The 23,824-nt window shown below is 35.5% G+C and overlaps 1 protein-coding gene across 6 annotated transcripts in view; it reads left to right on the forward strand.

Annotated features, from left to right (window-relative positions):
* Window positions 1-23,824, forward strand: part of EPHA7 (EPH receptor A7) — a 169,720-nt gene that overhangs the window by 128,074 nt on the left and 17,822 nt on the right. For 3 of the 6 annotated variants that reach the window (XM_085217626.1, XM_085217624.1, XM_085217628.1), the window contains exons 11-16: window positions 2,243-2,428; window positions 2,993-3,054; window positions 4,071-4,280; window positions 5,342-5,491; window positions 9,892-10,085; window positions 11,177-11,332. In XM_085217626.1, coding sequence (XP_085073752.1) covers window positions 2,243-2,428; window positions 2,993-3,054; window positions 4,071-4,280; window positions 5,342-5,491; window positions 9,892-10,085; window positions 11,177-11,332 — 958 coding nt within the window. Of the gene's footprint in view, window positions 1-2,242; window positions 2,429-2,992; window positions 3,055-4,070; window positions 4,281-5,341; window positions 5,492-9,891; window positions 10,086-11,176; window positions 11,333-12,497; window positions 23,775-23,824 lie in introns of those variants that run through there. The other 3 variants (XM_010707612.4, XM_010707611.4, XM_085217627.1) reach the window with 2 other exon arrangements.

The raw sequence follows: 23,824 nt of genomic DNA on the forward strand, positions 1-23,824 counted from the left end.
AAAAGTTATTTGGCTAGCAGCCTGTCCTGAAATGCATAATATACACGTGCAAGTTTCTGGTTTGCCTGAGTGATCTCCTTTTGGAAATCAATCAAAATCAGATCGCAGAGAGCTGGAAAGGATATCTGGAAGACACTAAGGAAACCTTAGTGCCTTCCATGCCAAGTATCCCAATTACCTGGCACTGAAGTATCACATACAAACACGTACATATACTCATGTCTTATGAGTACTCACGCAGTATGGGATAAAAACAGTTCCAGAAGGTACTGCGAGAGAAAATTATTATCCTTTAGTCAGTTATTGTGGTTAGAGACTGTGATTAAAGTGAATAGTGAATTCATTAATAGTCATCAACATCGCTAATGAAGTGCAGGAGGAAGGTTAAAGCACTAATCTAAGGACATGAGAAATCCATCAGCTGATCATTACGTATGCCCCTGTTTTTTAATATTCGTAGCTGTGACTTGGGTGTTCAAACCTAACTCCATTTCCCGAGTATAGTTGAGCTTAATGCCTCATCTGTTCAGGCAAGAACAACATCCTCCATCAGCCTGATTAGCTCAGATAGAACACTGTGTTTAGAGTGGTATTTGGAATTGATGGAAGCTAACCTTAATTCAGCTAGCGCAGAACAGAGAGAGAGGAATTTGGTTATGTATGCAGTCATCTCCAGTGAGATTTGCAAAACTGGCAATTCTGAGTGGAGATTTGCCCAGACAAGTCAGTAGGAAATATGGTCTGGCCAAAGTTCTACTCCTGTGGGCTGGAGGGACTGCAAAGCTGAGGCCCAGGTGCTGTTCTTATCTTCTCTGAGCTCTGCTGTTGGGAGTGTCAGGAAAACAGTAGTGCTGGAACAGTGATAACGTCTCAAACAAGATTTCTTAGCATTTATAAATTAGAACAATTAAGAATCTATCTCCTTAGGCACTTTCCAGACGCTCTTTCTGGTCTGCCATTTGCTATCCCAGCAGGTTTCTCAGACCTCAGCTTATATCTCAAAAGGATTTTCTAATCAAACAGTCTATGTCAGTCTTTCCTAATTCTATCGCTGTTTTTTTAGCTCATCCTAAAACATGTCTTAAATGTAGGTGTGTCTGCATACTTCTGTATACTCAATAGCTTAATGTTAAGACATTCCACAGGTATGCTGGAGGTAAATGTCAGACTTGATTGGATTTGGAGGAGGAACTTGGTTCTTCCTCTCCCATACACCAGATAAAGTTACAAAGTGCCAGACTACTAGATGCTCTGCAGTGAATCTTTCCTTTTTGTCAGAAAGTATTTTGCTTTACTCCCTGTAAAAGATGGTACCACCATATTCTTGTGTGTGTCCCAAGAAAATTTTCTTTCTGGCTACAGAACAGGGATTTCTCTTTTTCTCCTTGCTGATGCTGCTCTGAGGCAAGGGGCAATCCTTAAATTTTTCACAATCTGAATAATAATAATGAGACGCATGTATTGACACTGAGATCCACATCTCACATATGTCAATGCACTTTCCTGTCCGAATCAGTCCAATTACTTCTCTCCTAAATTATGGTTGCTGAGACCTTTTTATTATTATTATTATTTTAGTTCTTGCAGATTAGCCATTTTTTTTCACATGCTTCTTCAAGTTGCAATTATCTTTTAATTTATAAACCTTTTACAGAATTCCAGTATTTGCTTGTCTTTGTTTAATGTAACAAAAATATTATAATTCACACCTTTAATTTTATAATCTGGAAAGTAAATTATCCTTCTTGAAAGTAATAACGTAGTGCTTCATTTAACACCATAACAATGTTAAATTAAAAGCAGCTTTGAAAGAGGTGTCTTTTAAAAAGGGGAAAAAAAAAAGAATCTTAACAATAGTGATGAAACCATCTAGAACTGAAGGACATTTTCACTTCAAATGGTATTATTATTTCTGTTGTAGTATTTTCTTATGAACGAAACTTCATTTTTAGTTCCTATTTTTTTTTTAAAAAAAGAGCAATAAATTACTAAAAAGTGTTTTACAAAGATTGAGACAGCAATGCTGTAGATTGGTTTAACTTCATATGTTTGTTCTGCTATGTATTCACTCTGCAATTAATGTAGAGCATGTGCCTGACTTTGTTCCTAAGTAATCCATTTAAAATATGAATATTCATACACTAAATTTAAACACATACTTAAGCAGCTAGTGGAATCAAGACCTGTAAAGAGTATTGATATTATAGTCAGAGTAATTCAGTGTTGATCTACTTCATTTTAGGAGAGTTTGGTGAAGTGTGCAGTGGACGTCTAAAGCTTCCTGGCAAGAGAGATGTTGCAGTAGCCATAAAAACTCTGAAGGTTGGCTACACTGAAAAGCAAAGGAGAGATTTCCTGTGTGAAGCAAGCATCATGGGACAATTTGACCACCCCAATGTTGTTCACTTAGAAGGAGTTGTTACCAGAGGTAAGCAGCAGCTTGATCTGTCAGTCAGATAACAACCTAATGGCAGAAATTACTTTAGTTTATTCATGGTCAAAGATTTAAATTATAAACAGGGTGCATAGTCCTAATGGATTCTCTCCTGATGCGTAACTAACTAAAACAATACCTACTTCATGCTACAAGCTGAGGAAAAAAATTAAGATGCGTGCATGATTAGAAGATGAAGTACTTTGAAATATGTTATTTTTCTTGTTTCAGTTAGCCTCAAAGACCATGCAGAGAGATAAGGTTTCTTATGTCCTTTTATATTATCTGAAGTGTCATTATTCCAGAGTCCTGTTCACACAGCAGGAGTCAGAAGAACACACTGACATTTTGATTTGTACAGTTTAATTCTGTGAATCATGACCAACATTCCATGCCGACATTTAAGAACTTATTAGAGCTCAAAAACAGTGCTGGAGGCTTCTGAAATGCTCGTGTCTCGACAATTCAGTCCTTCAAAGAAATAACATGTTTTATCAAAAAAAGGCAGTCCATTTTTATTATGGTTTCTCAAAGAAAATGTGCCTTTATTTCTTTCAGGGAAACCAGTCATGATTGTAATAGAATACATGGAAAATGGGGCATTGGATGCATTTCTTAGGGTAAGTGCCAAAATGAAAATACGTCAAAACATACCTTGTTATTTAAATGTATATATATGTGTGTGTGTGTATATATATATATATGTATGTATGTATGTATATGTTTTATGTTTGCATGTGTATATATTTATATGCATACATGCATGATATTAATACAATAAAAAGCCTTTTCAGGTTGAAATTGAATTTGTAGAATGTTAGCAGTTCTTGATCTTTTACAGCAAAGTAAGATCAGAAATCAGAAGATCAAACAGGATAATATGGAAAACATTCTAAGAATTTAAGTGATTTAATGTGGTATAGAAATGGTGGAACTTATTACTGCACCAGCTAAATTGAGACAACTGATGCTTGAAGCTCAATTTTCTACCTTTTTTTTTTTTTTTTCCAAGCTTTTCAACATGGCAGAAATGAATGAAGAATCCCTAAATGAACTATAATCATGTTTAAGAGAAGAACATGGAAAAACAAGTTGAAAAGCATTTAGAGTTATGGATGTATGTTTTGAACCAGCCAGTTATTACTGCTTACCGGCTGTAAAACAATGTGTACCACCCTATAGAGAATGGAAATGCATATATATTTTATATATAAAAATTATATGTACATAAATTTTAGGCTATTAAAAAATATTGTTTGCTTGGGTTCTAAAAGTAGACAATTCTCATTTTCTTGACAAATACAATTATTCTTAGAAATGAAGAGCATAAAGGCAAACTATGAGGAGTTGTTTCGTGAGGTAAGCTTTCTTAAAAAAAGACTTGCCATGAGTTAGTGAGAATCTTACTGGGATTAGTGAGTTTTGTTGTTTCTAGTATGTGAGCTACTCATACATTTCTTAACTGGACGTACTGCTCTATGTCTGAAACAAAATATAACTTGCATCTGAAGTGAGATTCTTTGCCCTAAGATGAACCGCTTCATGTAAATAATTAGAAATCTAAAGTTGTAAAAATAATTCTTATTTCTTTTATCAGCCATAAAATAAAAGAATTGCTGTTCTTTTTTCTCTCCAGAAACATGATGGGCAATTTACAGTCATTCAGCTGGTGGGAATGCTGAGGGGAATTGCTGCTGGAATGAGATATTTGGCCGATATGGGATATGTACACAGGGATCTTGCAGCACGCAATATTCTCGTCAACAGCAACCTTGTTTGTAAAGTATCAGACTTTGGCCTTTCCAGAGTTATAGAAGATGATCCAGAAGCCGTTTACACTACCACTGTGAGAGAAATTTATATATTTTTAATCATTTAAAGATATAGTTACTAAAAAGCATATATTCTGGCAAGCAGAGAAAAAAGAAATACATTAGTTCCTTAAGAAATGGAAAACACAGAAGTGGAAGATAGTCTCTGCAGAAATCTGTCTCTAAGTAGAGTTTGATATTTTTGCAAGAGCGTGTATATTTATTTAATAGAGATCTAAATATTTTGTACAGTATCTTCATTATTCCTTTCCACGTGATTCTTTGTTTGAACGCATATAGAAGTTTGAATCATAGAAAGGTTAGTCACCTCACCTAATTTGAATCAGTTAAAATACTTGTAGGGTATTATTATTTTTCAGAGTAGATTTTATCTTAGCAAAAACTTGACTAGCTTGAGGCAAGATTGTGACAAAGCTTAACTCCCGTGTTTTCCCTTGCTTTTGGGTGGGATGCTTTTCTTAAATAACCATTCATCAGGCACACTATGCTCTTTATTCTTTTGTTGAGCCAGCTTCCCTTTTCCATCAGTGAGGCCTTGTACTACCTATCTTCTCATGCTGAGTAAAGAAGGGGCCCCTGGAATCTGCTCTGGCAGGCACAGGGATCTGGGAAACTGCAAAGGTATTCAGGGGTGTCACTCCTGCCACTGGGCTCTAGCTGGGATCCTGGTTTTAAAGTGCCAGACTGAGATTTCAGAAGAGCCATATGACAGTTCTATGGGATTTATATACACAGAATGAGATTCCTTTCCCTTAGCTTCAGTCACCCAGGAGTTAAATGTCGAGTTTAAATCAGACATCTCAGCAGCCCCTTAAAATCAATGGAAAGAAAAGCTCTTACAGAGAAATGCACCCAACTTAGCTTAGACAGGTGCCTAAGTTTCTACAGTCCGTATAATTAAGAGCTTAAGACTCTTGAAAATTCTGCAATCAGTAAACTATGATAAATTGTGTAAGTACTGACTTTGATGTTGGTAGAAGTAATTATAAATGCATTCTAAGAAAGATGGTGTGAAATGGTATGGAAACTTTGTGGGAGAAGTACTTTTTTTTTTTTTTTTTTTTTTTAAACATAGGGTGGAAAAATTCCAGTGAGATGGACAGCTCCAGAGGCCATCCAGTACCGCAAATTTACATCAGCCAGTGATGTATGGAGTTATGGAATCGTTATGTGGGAAGTAATGTCTTATGGAGAACGGCCTTACTGGGATATGTCTAATCAAGATGTAGGTCATACTTTGTAAGAGCACGTGAGCGCACAAATATTACATATTTTAAATGCATACACATATTTCACCATACATTAATGTAATTTTATTTTAGGAAGTGATAGTAGGGTTCTTAGAAAAAGTTACAAAGCTTTCATTTTTCAACTTAATCTTTAAATCTTTCTACTTCTATGTGGATATTATGGTTTTTGTCCCAAGTTTAAAGTAAAATTGGAACATCAAAAATAGCAACGTGCACTTCACCTTATTATGCTTAAGCATAGAAGGAACTAATTTTTTCCAGTGAAAAATTAATTCTGAAGTTTCTGACCTCAGAACAATGATTAATCAGTTGGAAAAAGTTGTTAAAAATCTGAGTGGCAGTTAATGACCTACATTTTAAAGTTAATTATGCTGATTTCACAATATCTTTGTTTGCATAAAATATGACCTGGAGCAACAGGTCAGCAGTACTAGAACAGATAGGTGTTAATCTTGGTCTCTGACAAGACTAACTATTAATATAGAAAGTACACAGGGAAAAGCTGCGCAGACGAGAAAGATGTCAGAATGATTCACATTTAAATTTCTTTGGGTTGGGGGCTTGAGTTTCTTTTTTATTATAATTATTATTTTATTTTTTGATTGAATGATAGACATAGAAGTTTAAAAAAATGATAAAAGCGTAAATGATGAGTCAGTTTTGCACAGTGCAAAGTTGTTAATATTTGACAGGTCTCAGTGTCAAAGATTTCATGGACTGTCAAAATATGGGCAAACAAGTCCTTGGGGCAGAGGAAGAGAAATATTTACATTCCCTAGACACCCAGTAGATTTTCATTTCTTTTGACACCTTCCTTCTGTACTAGATTCAAACATAAAAGAAGTCTGACAGGAATATAAGATGCCTCAAAGGCAAACCTTACCTGTCTTTCAAGGAACAATAAGGAACAACTTTTAAATAGTGGAAATTCCAATATCTTTGTACTCCTTGATGGATTCTAGAAAGTATTCCTTCTGCAAAAAAACTGCAAATAAAGCAAATCAATTATAATTTCTTATAAAATAGCTAATTACAGTTTCTCACAGTTTCATCTATTTTTAACATTTACATAATAATTTTCAGTAGCTTGTAAATAAAAGATGCATTGATGATTTGTTAAAAATAATTTCAAATGTTTTTGTATGTTTTGATCGTTACAAACATGTCCTGAAACATACCTTGCAAAATACATCCACATCCAATCAACTATATAAAGAAATCCGTGATGCAAAAATGTATAATCATCACTTTATTATTTTTTTATTCTCCTTCACAGTTATCAGTGGGAGTGTTTAACTCTAAGCAAAAAGTACTAAATATGTCTTTTCTCATTTTGCTTACACGCCCAGGCAGTTTATATGTCTTAAGCGCATTATTTTGTTTAAATGTGGATGTAGTCATAGATGGGATCAGATCTCTGTCTAAATTTGCATCTTTTGAAGACACTTGTTTAATCCCACCCCTCTTCCTTTAAGTCATTGTTTTAGAATGATAAAGAAGAGATTATTGTTGCAATCTCTCTTAAAGCTTATACTGTGCTAGTAACAGGTGCCTTCATACAGTTTAGCTTCTACACTTTTCTTTCTATGCTTTACTCTATTCTCCTATTAGAATGCCAGTGTTTGCTAGTTCTTTTACTAGTGCTGGTGTGGATTAATTCTTCAGAAAAGGGTAAGAATTTAGATTTACTTTTTTTTTAATTTGCTGCACTCCTGGATTTATTATTATCAACATTCATATTTTTATTATTATTACTACATAACCAGAAGCAGTGTGATAACCACAAACCAAACATTTGATTGTCCTGCTACCCTTATTTTTTCTCTGATCTTTGACAGCAACCAACACAGACGTTGAACAGTCCTGACCCTCTTTGAATTGACTTTACATTCTCAGATAGCCAGATTATATGAGAGAAGCATAATTGATTCTCAGCAGTGCTCCGTTTTCTCTCTCTCTCTCTCTCTTTTTTTTTTTTTTTTGGCAAAAGCAGAGTTCAAAAAACAAATTGTGGCAAATGTAGACAATATAAATCAGTTCCATTAATAAGAACTTCAGCTGTGCTCTCTTTGTAGCTTTGCTTGTATGGAAACATATATGTTCCTAAATCCATTTCTGAATACTGATTTTTAGAATGCCACGCCACTCTTCTAAACAGGGTAGATACTGGTATCCTTCAAATTGTCTCAGTTTTGTAAAAACTTAAAAAGAAGCCAAAAGACACATACACTACTTTACTTATATTTTGGAATCTTTTTACAGTGTTTTAGATGTTTCCAGCTATTCCATCCATCTGTAGATAACTCATTCATTTATATTTCTCCAAGTTTCAGGCTTCATGTTCATTTTGCTCAGCATACACATCAAAGAAGCTGATTCTGCAGCCCTTTAAAAATATCATACCTTGATTCCTATCTCTCTAGTTTCTTTTGGGACTGTAGTGAACATGAAAAAACTGTGTTCATGTATTCACCATCCCTTAATGGGATAGAATCTGGTTTGTTATTTCAAAGTTCCTTGAATAATTTGGTATTGGTTTTGCTATTGGGATTATCTACTTTTTCAGTGGTTATTTCTGCATACTGACCTCTTAAATAAGTTCTTCATATATACATATCGTACATATTAACTTTTGTTCTTTAGAAGAACTTTTCTTAGAGATTTCTGATTTACTTCTCTCATAGCATGCCAGTTTTCCTATACACACTGTCGCTTGTTTTTAACTTTTCACTTCACTGCTACTCTTGATTGAGAAGAGCTGTTCTTTTGTTTTTCCTCTTAGTTCTATTGCAAAAGATCTTGCATTTTATTTTTAATGGTTTGGGTTTTTTCATTTATAGTATTGTTCTTGCAATTTCTATGTTGTTCTCCTGCAGAAATCCTCTCTTCCCACGCTGTCTGACAGGTAACTTCACTGTCACTAAAAGGTCACCACCCTCATTCTTCAAGGTGTGGATGTTACTGCAGGAATTGAATATTTCTCAGTCATTTTTGAGAAAGTATAGTATTGTCATTCTAAATGTACAGATAGAATGCTGAGGCCCAGGGAGAGGAGGCAACCTCTCTGAGGTCAGAAGGGCATCCTGTGACACGAGCTTGCCAGTGAATAAGTGCCCTGTCTGTGGATTATATGTCCTCTTTTCACAAAACTTCATTTCTGCAAAAAGGGTTTTGATAGAATCATGGATTTTAGCCAGCTTTTTTGAAGGTCACTTTGTGTTCTTTGCAGTTCTGTCTACTTTGCAGTCCACTGCTTTTGTGTTTTCTCACACAACCTATGGAATGTCTTATATCTGAGGTTATTATTTTCACTAAACCCTGGATATTCACCATCTTCATTTATCATACTAGATCTGTTTCCTAGGGCTAACTCTAGAACAGCTTCTGATCGTGCTTTCTGTAAAAGCTGAGGGAGGACACAGTCCTGTGTGCTACCCTTCAAGAACAAGCACCCTTCCTTAGCAATTCTAATACTGCTATGTCAGTCAATGTCAGTATACTTGAAATCCCCCGTGAACAATGTTTTAGTCCTTTTTCACAAGCTTTTCTTTTCTGCATTGCTTCCTGATGTGCTTTCTTATCCTACTCTCAAGGTTTACAGCAGTTTTTCTCTGATTTTACTTTAACCATTTTTCTTTCTCACTTAAATCCAAATGAATTTTGCAAAGGAAGTTGATGAGTGGATGTAATTCTTGGTTCAGATGTTTGTGATCTTCTTCGATTATATCACTGTTTGGCAATATCTCTTATTACATCCAACTTACTGTTAAGGTGATATATTAAAATACCATTCAGCTAGGTCTTCTTCATCCACATGACACATTTTTGCTACTTTATCATTAAGCTAACATGGCTAGACATAAATACAACTTTTTTTTCCTAAACAATTCCTATCTGCTAAGCATTTTTCTTGGATCCTTTTATAGTATTTTCAGACTTTTTATATTTTATATATGTATGCACAGATCCTTCTCCACTTACAAGTCAGTTGCTTCTACCACGCACTCATAAAGGCCTTGGGGCAAGTAATAACACTTTCGGAAATAACTCCATTTATCAATCTATCTGTTACTCCCTTAGTGAATTTAATTGTTGCTCCCTGCTGCTCACTTGACTAGATAATAGAGCCATGTTCTCCACATACAGAACAGTATTTTTATAAAACCCAAAGATAAAATCAGGAAACTATTTAAAAAATGAAGGCTAGTGTCAAAACAAAAGTTTCATATTTTTGCAATGCTGATGGCAAATTTTAGTTTATTGATTTTTATCATCATCATCATCATCATTACTATTGTTCATTTCTTGCACAAGGTAGCAAAAATATATTTCTTAAATATACTTTAATGGAAAATGACCTTTTCTTGACTACTAGGTTATAAAAGCCATCGAAGAAGGCTATCGTTTGCCAGCACCCATGGATTGCCCAGCAGGACTACACCAGCTGATGCTAGACTGCTGGCAGAAAGAACGTGGTGAAAGGCCAAAGTTTGAGCAGATAGTTGGTATTCTGGACAAAATGATTAGGAATCCAAACAGCTTGAAAACCCCTCTGGGAACTTGTAGCAGGTAAGAAAATCTTTAGTGAGTGCTCATATGATGATGTGCATGACTGGGTTCTGGATGTTCTGGTTGGTGGCTGGTTCCAGTTCATACTTGCTCCATGTGTCTCTCAGTTTTTCCTTTCTTCTGTTCCCTGTTCTTCCCATCCCTTATTCACCTTCCTTTTGTACTACACTGAACTAAGCCAAAAGGGACTTTTCATAAAAAATAACCAAAATAAAGAAAGTAAATATTGTGGAACTAACACACTTCTCAGTAAACTGCTGCCTGCTCACCATTCTTTCCACTACAAGCAGTCTTTGTTATCCTTGTTTCTTAAAACTGTGAAGTCTTGATGGCAAGGATCATCAATCTGTTGTAGTTTCATATTATGCATCCCTTGCCTACTAGGAACTCATACAGTAGAAATTTATACTTTTGTTTGGCCAAAGTACTTTGACTTGCTATACTTGAGGATTTTACCTTTTGTATTCTGGCTTTATTTCCTTTCAGTGATTGCATCTCATTGTACTTCATGATGTAGCTTTTAATGACTTCCTCATAAAATTCAGGTGATTTATTTAATCATGGTAATCTTTTGATTCACAAACTAGATCAATGCACTAGGGAATCAGCTTGCCTGTGTTCCGTTCCCAGTTCTTCTACTGACTGATTTGCTCTGTGACTTTAAGCAACTTACTTTGTGTCTCTGATCTTTCCCTGTCTTTGTTTTGTCTCATCCAATTGAATAATGGGAATAGTTACTGCTACATTCTCTAAGATGCTTTAAAAATAGTATCTTTATTTTACTCAGCAACTTCAGTTACAGCTGCTGTCATGCTAGGTTGGTAGAGTGTTGATAAAAATAGTCCATTAGGCTGTTGTTGCTCACTCTGACCTCTCATCTTTTACATGATTAAGTTTAGGAAATACATATTGTGAGCTACAGTGTAGTCAGAACTATTCACAGAATAATCTAACCTGTTTATAAAGACCTATTACTTTCTACTCTTGAAGTTTTGAATACCCCAAACTTATTTGACTCTCACCTTGCTAAATACTCCCTGATGTTTTACTCTCTTTGGAAACAACTTACTTTCCTTTTTCCTTCTCCATAGACCAATTAGCCCTCTTCTGGACCAGAACACTCCCGATTTTACCACTTTCTGCTCCGTAGGCGAATGGTTACAAGCTATTAAGATGGAAAGATATAAGGATAATTTCACAGCAGCAGGCTACAACTCTCTTGAATCAGTTGCCAGGATGACTATTGAGTAAGTTAGTACTGGGCATGTTTAACTTGCATTTAGGGAACTTCTAGGTAAAATAATACACGATGTTCAACTCGAAAAACTTTATCCTGAGTACAAACATGGTACTTGGGGTTAAGTCAGAAGGTTTAGCAGCTCATGATGTTGCAATAGAGCATCCCATGAAAGGGCAATTACCCTTCTACATATGTGTGGGCATCACTTTATTCCCCATTTTTGAGACTAACTGAAATAATAACGAGGCTAGAATTTGAGGAAGAATTTGGCCCATTTTAAAGTATGTATGTATAGGAAAATAACCACTTTTTTCCTCTGTCTAATTGGTATATTTTTCCAGATGTGTACTAGGAAGATGTGGATCTTTCTTCTAATTGGCTGGGAGCTGTCTGTGTCCTTCAGGAAATGACTTTGCATTAGGATAAAAGACTATAGAAGCAAAACAGTTTTCTGAAGGCAGGCATGGCCAGTATTGGCACTGCTGTCTTGAATAGTTCTTGACACCCTGAAAACAAAGTTCTTATTCTGGTAGTAGCCAATCACTTGCAATGCCTTTTATAGAGCAACATTTTTCCAGACAAGTTTGAAACAATATTCTCAAGCTTCCAGTTCCACTCTTGTCTACCTGGTAACACTGGGGGTCTCAGCCTATAGCCTGAGAACTGCCACCAGAGCCCAAAAGATGGTGGATCAGTAGCACTACTAGTGATGAAATTGAAACAGCCTTTTTCATTTGCATGATGGGTATGGATCAATATGCAAAGGCTTTCACTAGACATCTCTTCAGGAAGCAGAATGTAACTTCCCAAATCTTGTATTTGTACATAACTTTTATCTCGAAAGCCTCCGAAAGTATTTTACAAGAGAAGTGTCTCTTCCTTTGGGTGTCCTTAAAAGCCACAGTAAATGATTATCATAGTGCAAAAAAATGCAAAACCTCATTCTCAGATGTGGAGACATAAGGCAGTGTAATTACATGACACATGCCATGCAATTACACTCCTCACTGAAGATCTATATGGACTTTACAGTACGGATCTGAGGTTCTGGTACAGCTTCAGTGTTAGAAGCCTGTAGCTCAGACCACTATGTAGCTTTAACTCACAATTGATAACCATACAGTAGCAGTCTAAGTTGAAAAATTAACAATGTACGCATTTGTCTTCTCCAGGGATGTGATGAGTTTAGGGATCACGTTGGTTGGTCATCAAAAGAAAATCATGAGCAGCATTCAGACTATGAGAGCACAAATGCTACATTTACACGGCACTGGCATCCAAGTGTGATAGACATTTCTCCCTTATGAGGGAGGTGACAGACTGAGAGAACAGCACTGGCCTTCAGTATATATAAAGTGCTACTAGAAGACACTTGATTTCCTGGGTCCTTCCTGCAGTGAATAGAAGAGCTACAAGAAGCACCTACAGACTTGAACTCCTAAGTGCCACCAGAATTTATGAAAAGGGAATTAGGATCCACCAGTGGTGGCAAGGAAAACAGCAGTGACAATAAACAAAGTACTACCTGAATAAACATACAAACACCTTGAGCTCTCTAACCTCCTTTTTATCTAATAGACTTTTTAAATGTACATAAAAATTTTAAAAAGAATATATTTGTCAGATAAAATCATGATATTATTGTTGAATTCAACAAAATATTTTCCTTAAATCTGTGATTTCTGAATCTTTTTTTAATCATTTGTGTTTATTCTTCATAAAGACTTTCTTTTAGTATGATGTTTATATCTTTGGACCTTTTTAGTGCTAATTCTATGACACATTACTACACTGGGTACCTCTGAAGGATTATTTGAGTTCCTAGAGATTTAAGAAGCATGACCAAGCAATGTATATCTGTCCCAACTTTGGTATCCTTTCGTGCCATTTACTTTTCTTAAATCAGCACCATATTGACATGACTAGCTAATTGGCAGGGAGTCAGGATAATGCAAGTTGCCAAGAGCTCTGATATTTTTTAAAGAATTTTTTAAGGTTACACATATACTATCTTTTAAAAGAAAATAAAATACAAAAAAAAAAAAAAAAAAAAGAAAGAAAAAAAAAAAAAAAGAAAGAAAAGCAATAATGACCCCTACGTAGTTCTAGGCACTTTTAGCAAATTGTTTGCAAGATGATTTTAATGGACTAAAGTGAGATATATTCTAAAATGTAGATCTACAGCTGCAAACCTGCTGAGGCACTATGTTGAATGGACAAGTGATTGTAGGAGTGTCTCAGAACATAGGTGCAGTTCTCCAGTGTTACCTAAACCATTTAATCTGAGCACATCACATTTTTTTTCAATATTTTGCATTAGCAAATTTGAGAGAAATAGCTGGCATATATTTTATATGAATTTAAGTTGAATGCAGTCCAGCTATGAAAGTAAGGACATAGATTTTATATTAGAAACATGGAGCATGAGGCAAGGGGCAGTTCCGAATTTTCAGGTTTTTTTACAAGCTTTTACAGCTCTGATCAGATATTTGTGTTTGTACTCACACAGACACAGCAGTCATCATCAGGAGCACAGATATAAGAGTATTTGCTCAATGGAATATCTTCCTACAACATTTACTTACATATGTTTTGTGTTTGATTAATCTTAAGCAATAACAAACTGTGTCTTCACAGATATGGCGAGAATGTATATGAAACAGAGAGAAATGTTTTACAAAATTCTGAAAATTGTGAACTACCCCCAAAGTGAAATACTGTACTTCCAAAGAGAATTGGGCTGCTTCTATTGATTTTGATAGAGAAAGATCCCAGGGATCAGTCATAAATTGGTCTTGTTTGATAATGTGGGCATCCACACAAAAAAAATAAAAACAAATGAAAAACCCTGTAAATTTTCCTTTGTAAAACTTGTAAATTTTATTTATACTGTCTTGTTTTATATACACATTTATGTGTAGTGAGCTCTGGATACATTGAAAATGCACTATATTTTTCTATTTTAATTGCAGAGCATCACAAACAAACATGTATATTCAGTGCTACATAATGTGTTTTCCCACATTTAGGACCAAAGATAGTTATCGAAAACTTAAATGCATCATTTTTTCCTCCTTTTTTGAACCCCTTTTTAGATCACTGTACAGTTTTATTTGTCATTTTATTTATTTGTTTCATTAGAAAAATCAGTTTGGTTACATCAGTTTTGTCCCCTCACCTCTGTTGAAGAAAATCTGTAAAAAGCTTTTAATTAGAATAATCCCGTTACGTAGACTCTTCCATTTGTAATCTTTGTAATAGACTGTAAATATATTTTTGGAACTATAATGCAATGTGCATAAGGGTTATTTTTCGGTGTCCATATATGATTGTTTATACAATTCACAGCACTTTACAGTCATGCTGAGAAGCCTAATTTATTGCCTGGATTTGGGCACAGTAAGAAAAAAAGGTGAATATTCTTATTTCATATTAGATTGTCATTCAGTAGAATTATTTTCATGTATGCAGTTCAAGATTTTTTTCAACTATTAAAATTAATTTTCTAAAAATGGTATAGAATTAGGATGCAGAGTAGACTGCATGCCCAACATTGAAAGTAGTGCACACAACCACTTGGCCAGGGCACTTCCACTTGCCTTTGGAACACTCATAATTAATAAACATCTGTTTTGTGTTATAACTAATGCTAAGTGCCTCACTACTGGGGTGAGCATCTGTGAGCAACTGCACAGGGTGCTTGTCAGTTTTGCTGCTGCTTTAGGCACCTAACTGTAAATTTAGGAGTCTAAATTCTGACACCTGCTTCCTTACAAACCTTGGCTAATCTTCCTAAGGGCTTGGTGTTTCCAGGTGTGATGCAGCAATGCTGGTATTGCTGAGAACCCACAAACCCTAAGTGAAAGAGAGTTGAGGCCAGGCTTCACCCTGAGAACCTGTTCAATGTTCTGAAGCACAAAGGTCTCAAAGCATGTGTGGTGACATAGACTCATGCATGTAAAAGTGAGGGCCCTAATGTTATTTCTTCCTGATTTTTCCTTGTTTGATTTAAGCCATCTAATTTGAATAATAAATATATTTTGTCATTCATCTATATACCTTGACTGCCTTAAAGTTGCCACAGTTTTTTACACATTTGAAAGTGGTAGAGTAGACCCAGAAAGCACAATCAATACTAATATTCCTATCCTATCTATCTGTTCAGAGCATTATTGCAGTTTTGAGCACATGCATGTTAAAGGATTTAAACTGATAGAGCAGCAATATATATTGATGTTGATTTCAATTCCCCAGGTTTCACAGAAACATAGTCCAGTATAAAAAAAACAAAGTGCTGGAGACAGTTTGTGTTCATGAGAACTGAGAAAAAAAAAAAAAATATATATATATATATATATATAAAAAAGTTGGGAGGGAGAATTAAAGGCTAAGTGATGAAACAAAGAACTGAGCTCAGTTCTGGCTTAATTCGATTGAACCAGGGTATTGTGCATTGCTAAAGAAGACAATATCAGGCTGCCAGTGAGGTTGATATTCCTTGGCTTTATCTATCTATAAGCATCTAAAAGAAAGATGCCTAAGACAAGCAGGATGAATCTTCCTCTGGGAATGCTTATTTCCATTACCTCCAGAGGGAATTTGGATGATTAGCTTAGTTTAGGCATCTAATGTCTAGATATTGAAAATTAGGTGATTCTTACCGTATGTAATCTCAGCTGCTACAGAGTTTCCCCTAGAATCTGAGTGTTGTTGAAAGGCAGCTCCTCTAATACTAGTATGTCCCAGAATGTATTTATACTGGGCTTTATCACGGAGAGAGGGTTTGTAGTTTTTATGGTTGTTGAGCTATTTTGTTTCCTGTTTTTTTTCTTCGGAGATTTGTAACAGATTATCTAAATGCTTTTTGTATATGGGTATTAATTCTTGATTTATTTTGTGAATGTCCTGAGGAAGACCTGCCTAGTAAATTACAGTTATTTAAGACTTTAAATAATGAGAAATATTTGCTAGCATATTGCTTCAGTCCAGAGGTTATGTGATCAGATATGATAGTTGCTGTTTGCAATACCGTGTTTATCTAAAAAAAATGTCATGTAAAAATCTCCAGGAGGCAAAGATGCTTAAATGTGTCTAAAATTGAATGTTGCCCTTAATATCTCAATAATTGAGTTGTCTGTATTTTTCTCCATTTAAAATGAGTTTTTAATATTTCTTTAAGCTGGAGTCATCTGGCATTCACTGAGGGAGTTTCAAAGAATTATTTTAAATTAAATTTGCTTTTCTCGACTAATAATAATATACGGTAAATAGTTTCCACTGTTTTGAATGTTACAAAAACTATTGCTTTAATGTGGGGGATAAAGGGGTCTATTTTTATTCTGCTGTTGGTATTTTTTTTTACATTTATTGGTTAGTAGTTGAAATAAAAAAGATAATAATTTGTCCTTAACTTTCTAAGTAATTTATATATAGTAATTTTGAGAATGATTTAAATTCTGTGACTTTCAAGTTACTACAACAATATGGTGATTGTGTCACTACAGTCATAATGCCAAGTGATGCTGAGACTCCCTAACACAGGGATGGGTTCATCTGGCACTTTGCTGCCAAGTAATAGCATGAGACAATCCACTGACTGTGTGGGAGGAGTAAATACCAACTCAGTCAGAAAGGGGTCATTCCACCCTTAAAAATATATATACGTGATATATTGGAGCTATCATTTATATCCTTTATTCGTTGTTTCCCTGAATACAATTAGAAACTCATATACTCGTAACTTGTTCAGCATTTGTTTTATGATGATGGGGTTTTATTTATTTATTTATTTTGTTTATTTGTTTGTTTGTTTTGTTTCATGGGTTGTTCTGGACCAGTTTCATTTTTTTATGTTTGTAGAAGTTCCCAGACAGAATAAGGCCAGGTAGAATACAAATTCTTGTGTAACAGTAGTACTGACAACAGGTATGATAGGGCAATTCAGACTGTGCTGTGATTTGCTGAGCTAGTAGCACAATGGCAATTATGCATATTCAGGACCCTTGGAATTGTAATGTATGACTTCACTAATATGTAGAAATAAGAGAATTTTCATAGAATCATAGAATGGCTTGATTTGGAAGAGACATCAAAGATCATCCAGTTCCAACCTCCCTGCCATAGGCAGGCCTGCCCATCACCAGATCAGGTTGCCTGTTCAACCTGGCCTTGCAAGCCTCTAGGGGTGAGGCATCTACAACTTCTCTGGGCAACCTGTGACAGTGACTCACACACCACTAATTTGGAATGGACTTCCAGATGATAGATTTGGGATCCAAAAGACTACTCAAAAGTGTTGTCATCAAACTAATTTCCAGTAAAACAAGAAATTCTGGGCAGCAACCTATATTTTCTCTCCTATACCCTTAAGGACAGTCCAACTTAGCCAACAATTACTTTTAAATGAAGTTATTTATTGTTTGCATAGTGCAGCCTTCTATTTACTTGGAAAACAAAACAGATTCCCTGCAAAAAGGTGGGGGGCATACAAAGGTTTTTAGGGAAAAAAAAAAAAAACACAAAAAGAAATAAAAAAAAACAAGTGATCTGTGAAACCCAAAGTAAGATTATGTTCACCAGTTTTGTAACATGTTTCATTCAGTGCTTTAAAAAATATAACAGATTACACCATACACATAAAATCTGCAATATTATGACAAAAGACTAGTGAGAGAATACAAGCTACATTTGTGGGAATTTTTTTCCTCTGGATTAGCTTTTGCAAGATTCTAAAGTTAGAATAATTAACATATACATTAGAGTATGTTGCAACAGGCTGAGGCACAAAAATTTCATGAAATTCTGAGTGAACGTTTAGGATGGGCAAGGATCAGGCAGTTTGAATGTGAAAAGGATCAAACTGAGTTTGTATGGTATAGATACTTTGTAGGTTATGTCTACTGACATGATGAAAGGTTAAAGGCTAAAGAGGAAAGGGATTGAAAACAGAGGATTGTGAAGCCATTCAGCATGTCTAAGTCATAAGACTCTGCAAAACATTGCTGGCAGTGGAGTTAAAGAATATTGAGGTTTTTGTTTAAGTAGAGAGATGCTGATATTAAAATATATGTACTAATCTAGTGTGTAATGGTTTCAGTACTCTGATTTTTCCTCAGGCCAGATTGGAATTTGTCAGAGACTAAATTGAGGCAGATGGGAAAGCAACTGGTAACATGCAGCTCATTCAAGCAGACTTGAAGGAGACATGAAAGGAGAATTTTACATTAAAAGCCTGCAAATAAAATAAACTCTGATGATATTTGCTCTCAGAAGGTTTTAGTATAGTCATCTTTAGATATAGTGTAATGATAACAGTTTTTGAACTGATACTGTACAAATTAGGTGCACTGAATATCTAATTAGTGACCAAAAGAGAACCAAAAGTCAAAAAACTGTTGATGCCTTGATAGCCCATGAAAAAAAGATGATATACAACCAAGTGAAAATCATGTAGCCAGCCATATGAATCTTGGACAAAACAAGACATAATTCCTAGTGCCAGAGGAGCTAAATCAAGAACAGAAAAACTATTTATTCATCTATTGACCAAGGTTTTTGTATTTAACTGAACCAAGTAACCAGTTACAGAACTATGCTGCTAATAATAATTAACAATAATGAAAAGCTACAGCTCAGAGTTCACCTGATGAATCATAATAAGGCTATAACATAATAGTACTGGAAAGCACACTCAAAGATTAAAATCAAAGTTTTATGTATGGTAATGATATTAGAGTTCCTGGACTCTGAGCTATTTCAAATTAGTTACAAACCAGAGAATATGCTGTACCAAGTCCATAACTAAAACCTGCTTTTTTGCCCCGCCCCCTCCCCCCCCAAAAAAAAAGAGGAATACTGAAGAAGAATCAGTGCTATATTAATTGTCTTCTGATTATTTCCTTAGAATTACCATGAAATATGTATTTGTCTTGCAGATTAAGAAACAAACTTTCTGCTCCAAAAATGAAGTCTCACTAAGAGGAAAAAGCACACATTTGTTTTAACATATCATCCAAAATTGGCTTGGAAAGAGACTAGACTAAAGAATTGCAGACAAAATGCATCTCTGCTGATCTCTCACATTTTATGTCTGTAGAGACATTACTCAGGCAATTTCTTGACTGTCATTCAACCTGTTTTACTGTACCAGCTTCCATTGGCTTACTTAAGGGCTACATGATGTCCATTTTTAAGATGTCTGCTGGAAAACATTTCAATTTCTTTTCCTCAGGGACCAAACAACTTATGCCAAGAATACGCATACGTTGTGTATGTACAGCTCGAGAATATGACTGAAGCAATTTCAGATTAGTTCTCTCCAGCATGTTTTTTTCAGTCATAGTTTTAAGTTAAATGTATTCTTCCACTAAGATTCAACCTAATAAATAGTATGAGAAATCTGATTTGCCAGAAATAAACTTAGAAAAGTAATCCAGATACTTTCTGAGGCTATTTCAAAATTGTATTTTTAGATGGTGACTAGGATCTGGTTCTATCATTATACTGGATAGTCAGTGTGTATAGTGTTTATACCTCATAAAATATGCTAGCTACCAAAGTATGGAGCATTCTGGGTAGATGTTCTCTGTTAATCTTATTATTTAGTTTGATCTTTGCAGCAGTGACACTTCCATATGGAGTCAGTGGAAGAGTAAGATGAGTTGAGACAATATTGGGTGAGGTGAAGGGGCAACTTGGGTGGGAAAAGAGAGCTGAGAAAACCTGCAGCTGATGTGGGCAATACTTTTATTTTTCTTCCAGGATCCTTGTAGTGCAGAATCCTTACCCTCAGTCTATCTCATCACAGGACTCACTGCTGTCCCTCTTAATTGAATAGCTCTTTTATATTACCCTAAACAAAATAAAATAAAATTGTCTTCATCCCTAGTAGCCAGCATTTCTACCAGTCTGCTGGAGAAGTGAAGACTGCACTAGGTTCAAATCCACATCATTTGCCTGCAGGAAGAAGCTGGGTCAGCAAGGCACTGAAAGGGATTCCTAATAAGACATTGTTTGGTCTCAGTTTTATGGCCAAATGATTCTTTGCTATTCTGAGCATAAAGAATGCACCTGATATAACTTCCCTACCTACTCTAACTCATCTACTGCTAATGGTAGGGGTGTGGAGGAAATGAAGAAAAGCAAAAAGTTTTCTAGCATTTCTTTGTAATACTCTTTTCAAGGGAAATAATTGTTTCAATGCCTAAGTTACCTAAACTTGTGCAAAAGATAAATCCTTTTTGGTGCTTCCTACTTGCTGGCAAAACTACCCCAGATAGTCTGTTGCAAATCTCAGTCTTACATTGCTTTCAATCTCATTAAATTCCTTGCCTAGCATGGAGTTCTGCTTTCCAGTCCTCAAAATGGTAACTTACTTGTGCTAGTTATTGAGAATCACCAAGCCCCTTTCCAGTTTTCCATGCTTGTTACTTTGTGCAGAGATGTCTCTTGATTTTCAGAAGTGTTTCCCCTGTCATGAGGAAGGAAACCAGTTTTGAAGTATGCTCCACTTCCAACTCTCCCCAGCTGGCAGGAGTTATTAATAACTAGCAGTACCCACAGTTCACTGGAGGATATGTAGAAGTGGGTAGTGAGGGATGAACGTTCCATACCCCAGTGATTATAAATGCTATTATGCAATCTTCTGGGACTGAGCATGCAGGTGCTCCATACCCTTCTCTTTTGTTCTCTTCCTCTTTAAAACAGCAACCAACTGTGCACGTGTTGGGTACTGCTGGAAAGATTCCTGCATCTCTTTCTATGACCAAAAGTCAGGGAAAGAGATGATTGCCACGTTCTAGGTGCAGAAGTCAATAGTGTTGGTCAAAACAAAAGCCAGAAAGTGTGTGTGTGTGTGTGTGTGTGTGTACTTAGGAGTAGGGAGAGGATACTGAAGAGGTGAATCAGCTAGGCTGAAAAGTAAGCTGCTCAGTAACATCCATTATGTGAGCTAATGGAGTATGTTCAAAATAATATACACATCTTCCCATTGACAGAACAGTACAAGTGTGGAGAGAGCTGAATGGCATAAATCAAAATATGTGGTGAGAGGACTGTTCCAGGGCAGTGGGAGAAAAGACTTACCTCTTTATGGACTGATGACAGTCATATGGAAAGTGATACAAGAACTAGTACTTTATCTGTGCTATCTACTTCTTAATTATGTGTTGAAAAAGAGAAATCATAATTTATAGTAAAATTACATTTATAATTTGAAAGTATTCCACAGAAATATTATCTATTCTCGAAACTTGTAAAGTCAGCCTTCAAAACACCATTTTTATACTTGTATACTGAAATAGGATTGTGTAAACCTGATTTTTTTTTATTTAGTATCTGATGTTGTCAAGTTACTTAAATTAAAAATCCTAGTAGAATGGATATTACGTTTTTTATTATGATTTTACTAGTTAAAGGTTGAATAATCAAGTCTAAATTAACAGTGCATCACTTTAGATATCAGAAGAACAAAAACCATACAGTTATGCATCTGCATGTGTCGCTGAGCCTTTGCAGCATACTTTTGCAAAACAGAATGTTATAGTTGGTAAAGCTTGAACTATAAGTCTATCTTGTTGATGCTGTTTTCCTATTTAAGGCTTTTCGGTAGTGGAAGTCTCTGTTAGCTTAGTTCTAGTGAGCAGATGAATATGATGTAAATTGGCTGAAGCCATTTTGTGAAAGTGTGGACATATCTCTTACATATCATGTATAGCTTCTACTGAATTCACTTTCTCTTTTTGTCTATTGTAAAAGCCAGAATACCATGGCAGACTTCCCTTAGGCTTATTGACAGCTGAATTGTAGCTAAACACAGTTCGGGATACATAGGTGGAAATGTTAACACTTCTCTGGCATCCTTTTACCTCTGTTTCTAGGAAGGCTCACTAATTTTTGTGATTTGAGGGATTGCCTATTCTTATTCTGAGGACTCAGTGAAATTTTACATAATTTTTTGGTAAAAAATGCACAGCATAAGACTGATTCTATAGCTTTGGGCTGCAGGAAGATGCGAAAAGGCAATGTGTGGAAAGGGTGAGTTTCTATAGGCATTCACATATAGCTGAATGCCTGGAGCTGCAGCTGCTACCTCAGAAAAGGTTGATGAGGCTGGGCAGGATGCTCCACAGGCAGGATATTACCTCCAAAATTCTTTCCAGCACTGTACAGTCTCTTCCCATTAAGAAATCCCCTCCGTCTTACTCTGAAATTGGTGTTTAGTCCACTTCTCTGGGAACAAGGAGCCTTCTAAGCAAATTAGAGTTCTTTCATGGAAGAGTTTGAGCAACCTATCATGTCCCAGAAGAGCTAATATCTTGGTCTGCAAACACCACAAGGACTGGGCTTTTCTACATCATTCTACTGTTTCTCAATTTTTAGACAAAATATATCATCTCTTTGAACCCTCATTTAAAATATTTTCTGCCGAAAGGATGACTTTAAGCATGTACTTTCAGAGAAGGTTTGAAGCTATGAATCCCAGAAAATACTTCTTCGGGACACTTGCAGATTTGCTGCTGGAATACACGATGTCATACCCAAGATCCTCCTAAGTGTGCTGAGAACAAGTTTGCATAAGATTTCCTTTCTGTGGAGCTAGGGTTCAAGTAGAAACTCATGCATAGGGTAGTTTGGCTCGTTAATGAATACAAGGATGGTCACTGAATGCATCAGAACCTGGATAAATGAATACTAAATCTGACCATAAAGCTGCCAAAGCAAAGAACTGAAGGCCCTATCAGCTTGTTTGGCCATGGTCTTTGGCCTTTACTTTCCTGAATTTCCATTTTTGATTTCTATTTCTTCTGAGGGAAGTAAGCCTGGAATGACATTAGGCATGAAGGCAGCTAGAAATTAAGTACAGTGGATGAATATCTTGGTTGTAAAGATGTAAAGAAATAATCAAATTGATTTACCATGTGTCACACAGGGATCCTCAAGTACCATTTGTTGAAGTTTCATCCTTGTTAGCTTGCACTTGGGCTCTGCTCTAGATAAAGTAGTACTTTGCAACGACAGCCAGGTGCAGGCCAAAGTAAAGCCAGGCAGTACAGGGTGTACATAAACTATCCAATGATGCTGATTGGAAAAAAAAAAAAAAAAAAAGTAACTAAAAAGTAAGTAGATACACTGCCAATATAAATTATAACCTGAGGTTTTAAATACCTATGTATCTAAGTGCTATTTGTGACTACTAGTTGCCTTAAACTTTGAATAAATTCACCTGTCAATCATTTTTAATAATTCAAGGACTTACTTGCATTCTAAATAGTACAAAGAAATGTAGTCAAAAAGAAAAAAAAAAATGAAGTCTTCTTTTTGAAAAGGATTTGTCTCAGAGTTCTTTTTTGCTGCATTCTTTTCTCACACATTCCTTGCATTACTGGGCATTCAAAGGGCAGGTGCAAAAAAAAAAAAAAAAAAAAAAAAAAAAAAAAAAAACCTAAAAACCTAGTCAGATTGCTTCCAATAGCTGTTTTTTGTTTGTTTGTTTGTTTGT

The sequence above is a fragment of the Meleagris gallopavo genome, chromosome 2 (genome assembly GCF_905368555.1).
Source record: "Meleagris gallopavo chromosome 2, MGAL_WU_HG_1.1, whole genome shotgun sequence".
NCBI classification, from domain to species: Eukaryota; Metazoa; Chordata; class Aves; order Galliformes; family Phasianidae; genus Meleagris; species Meleagris gallopavo.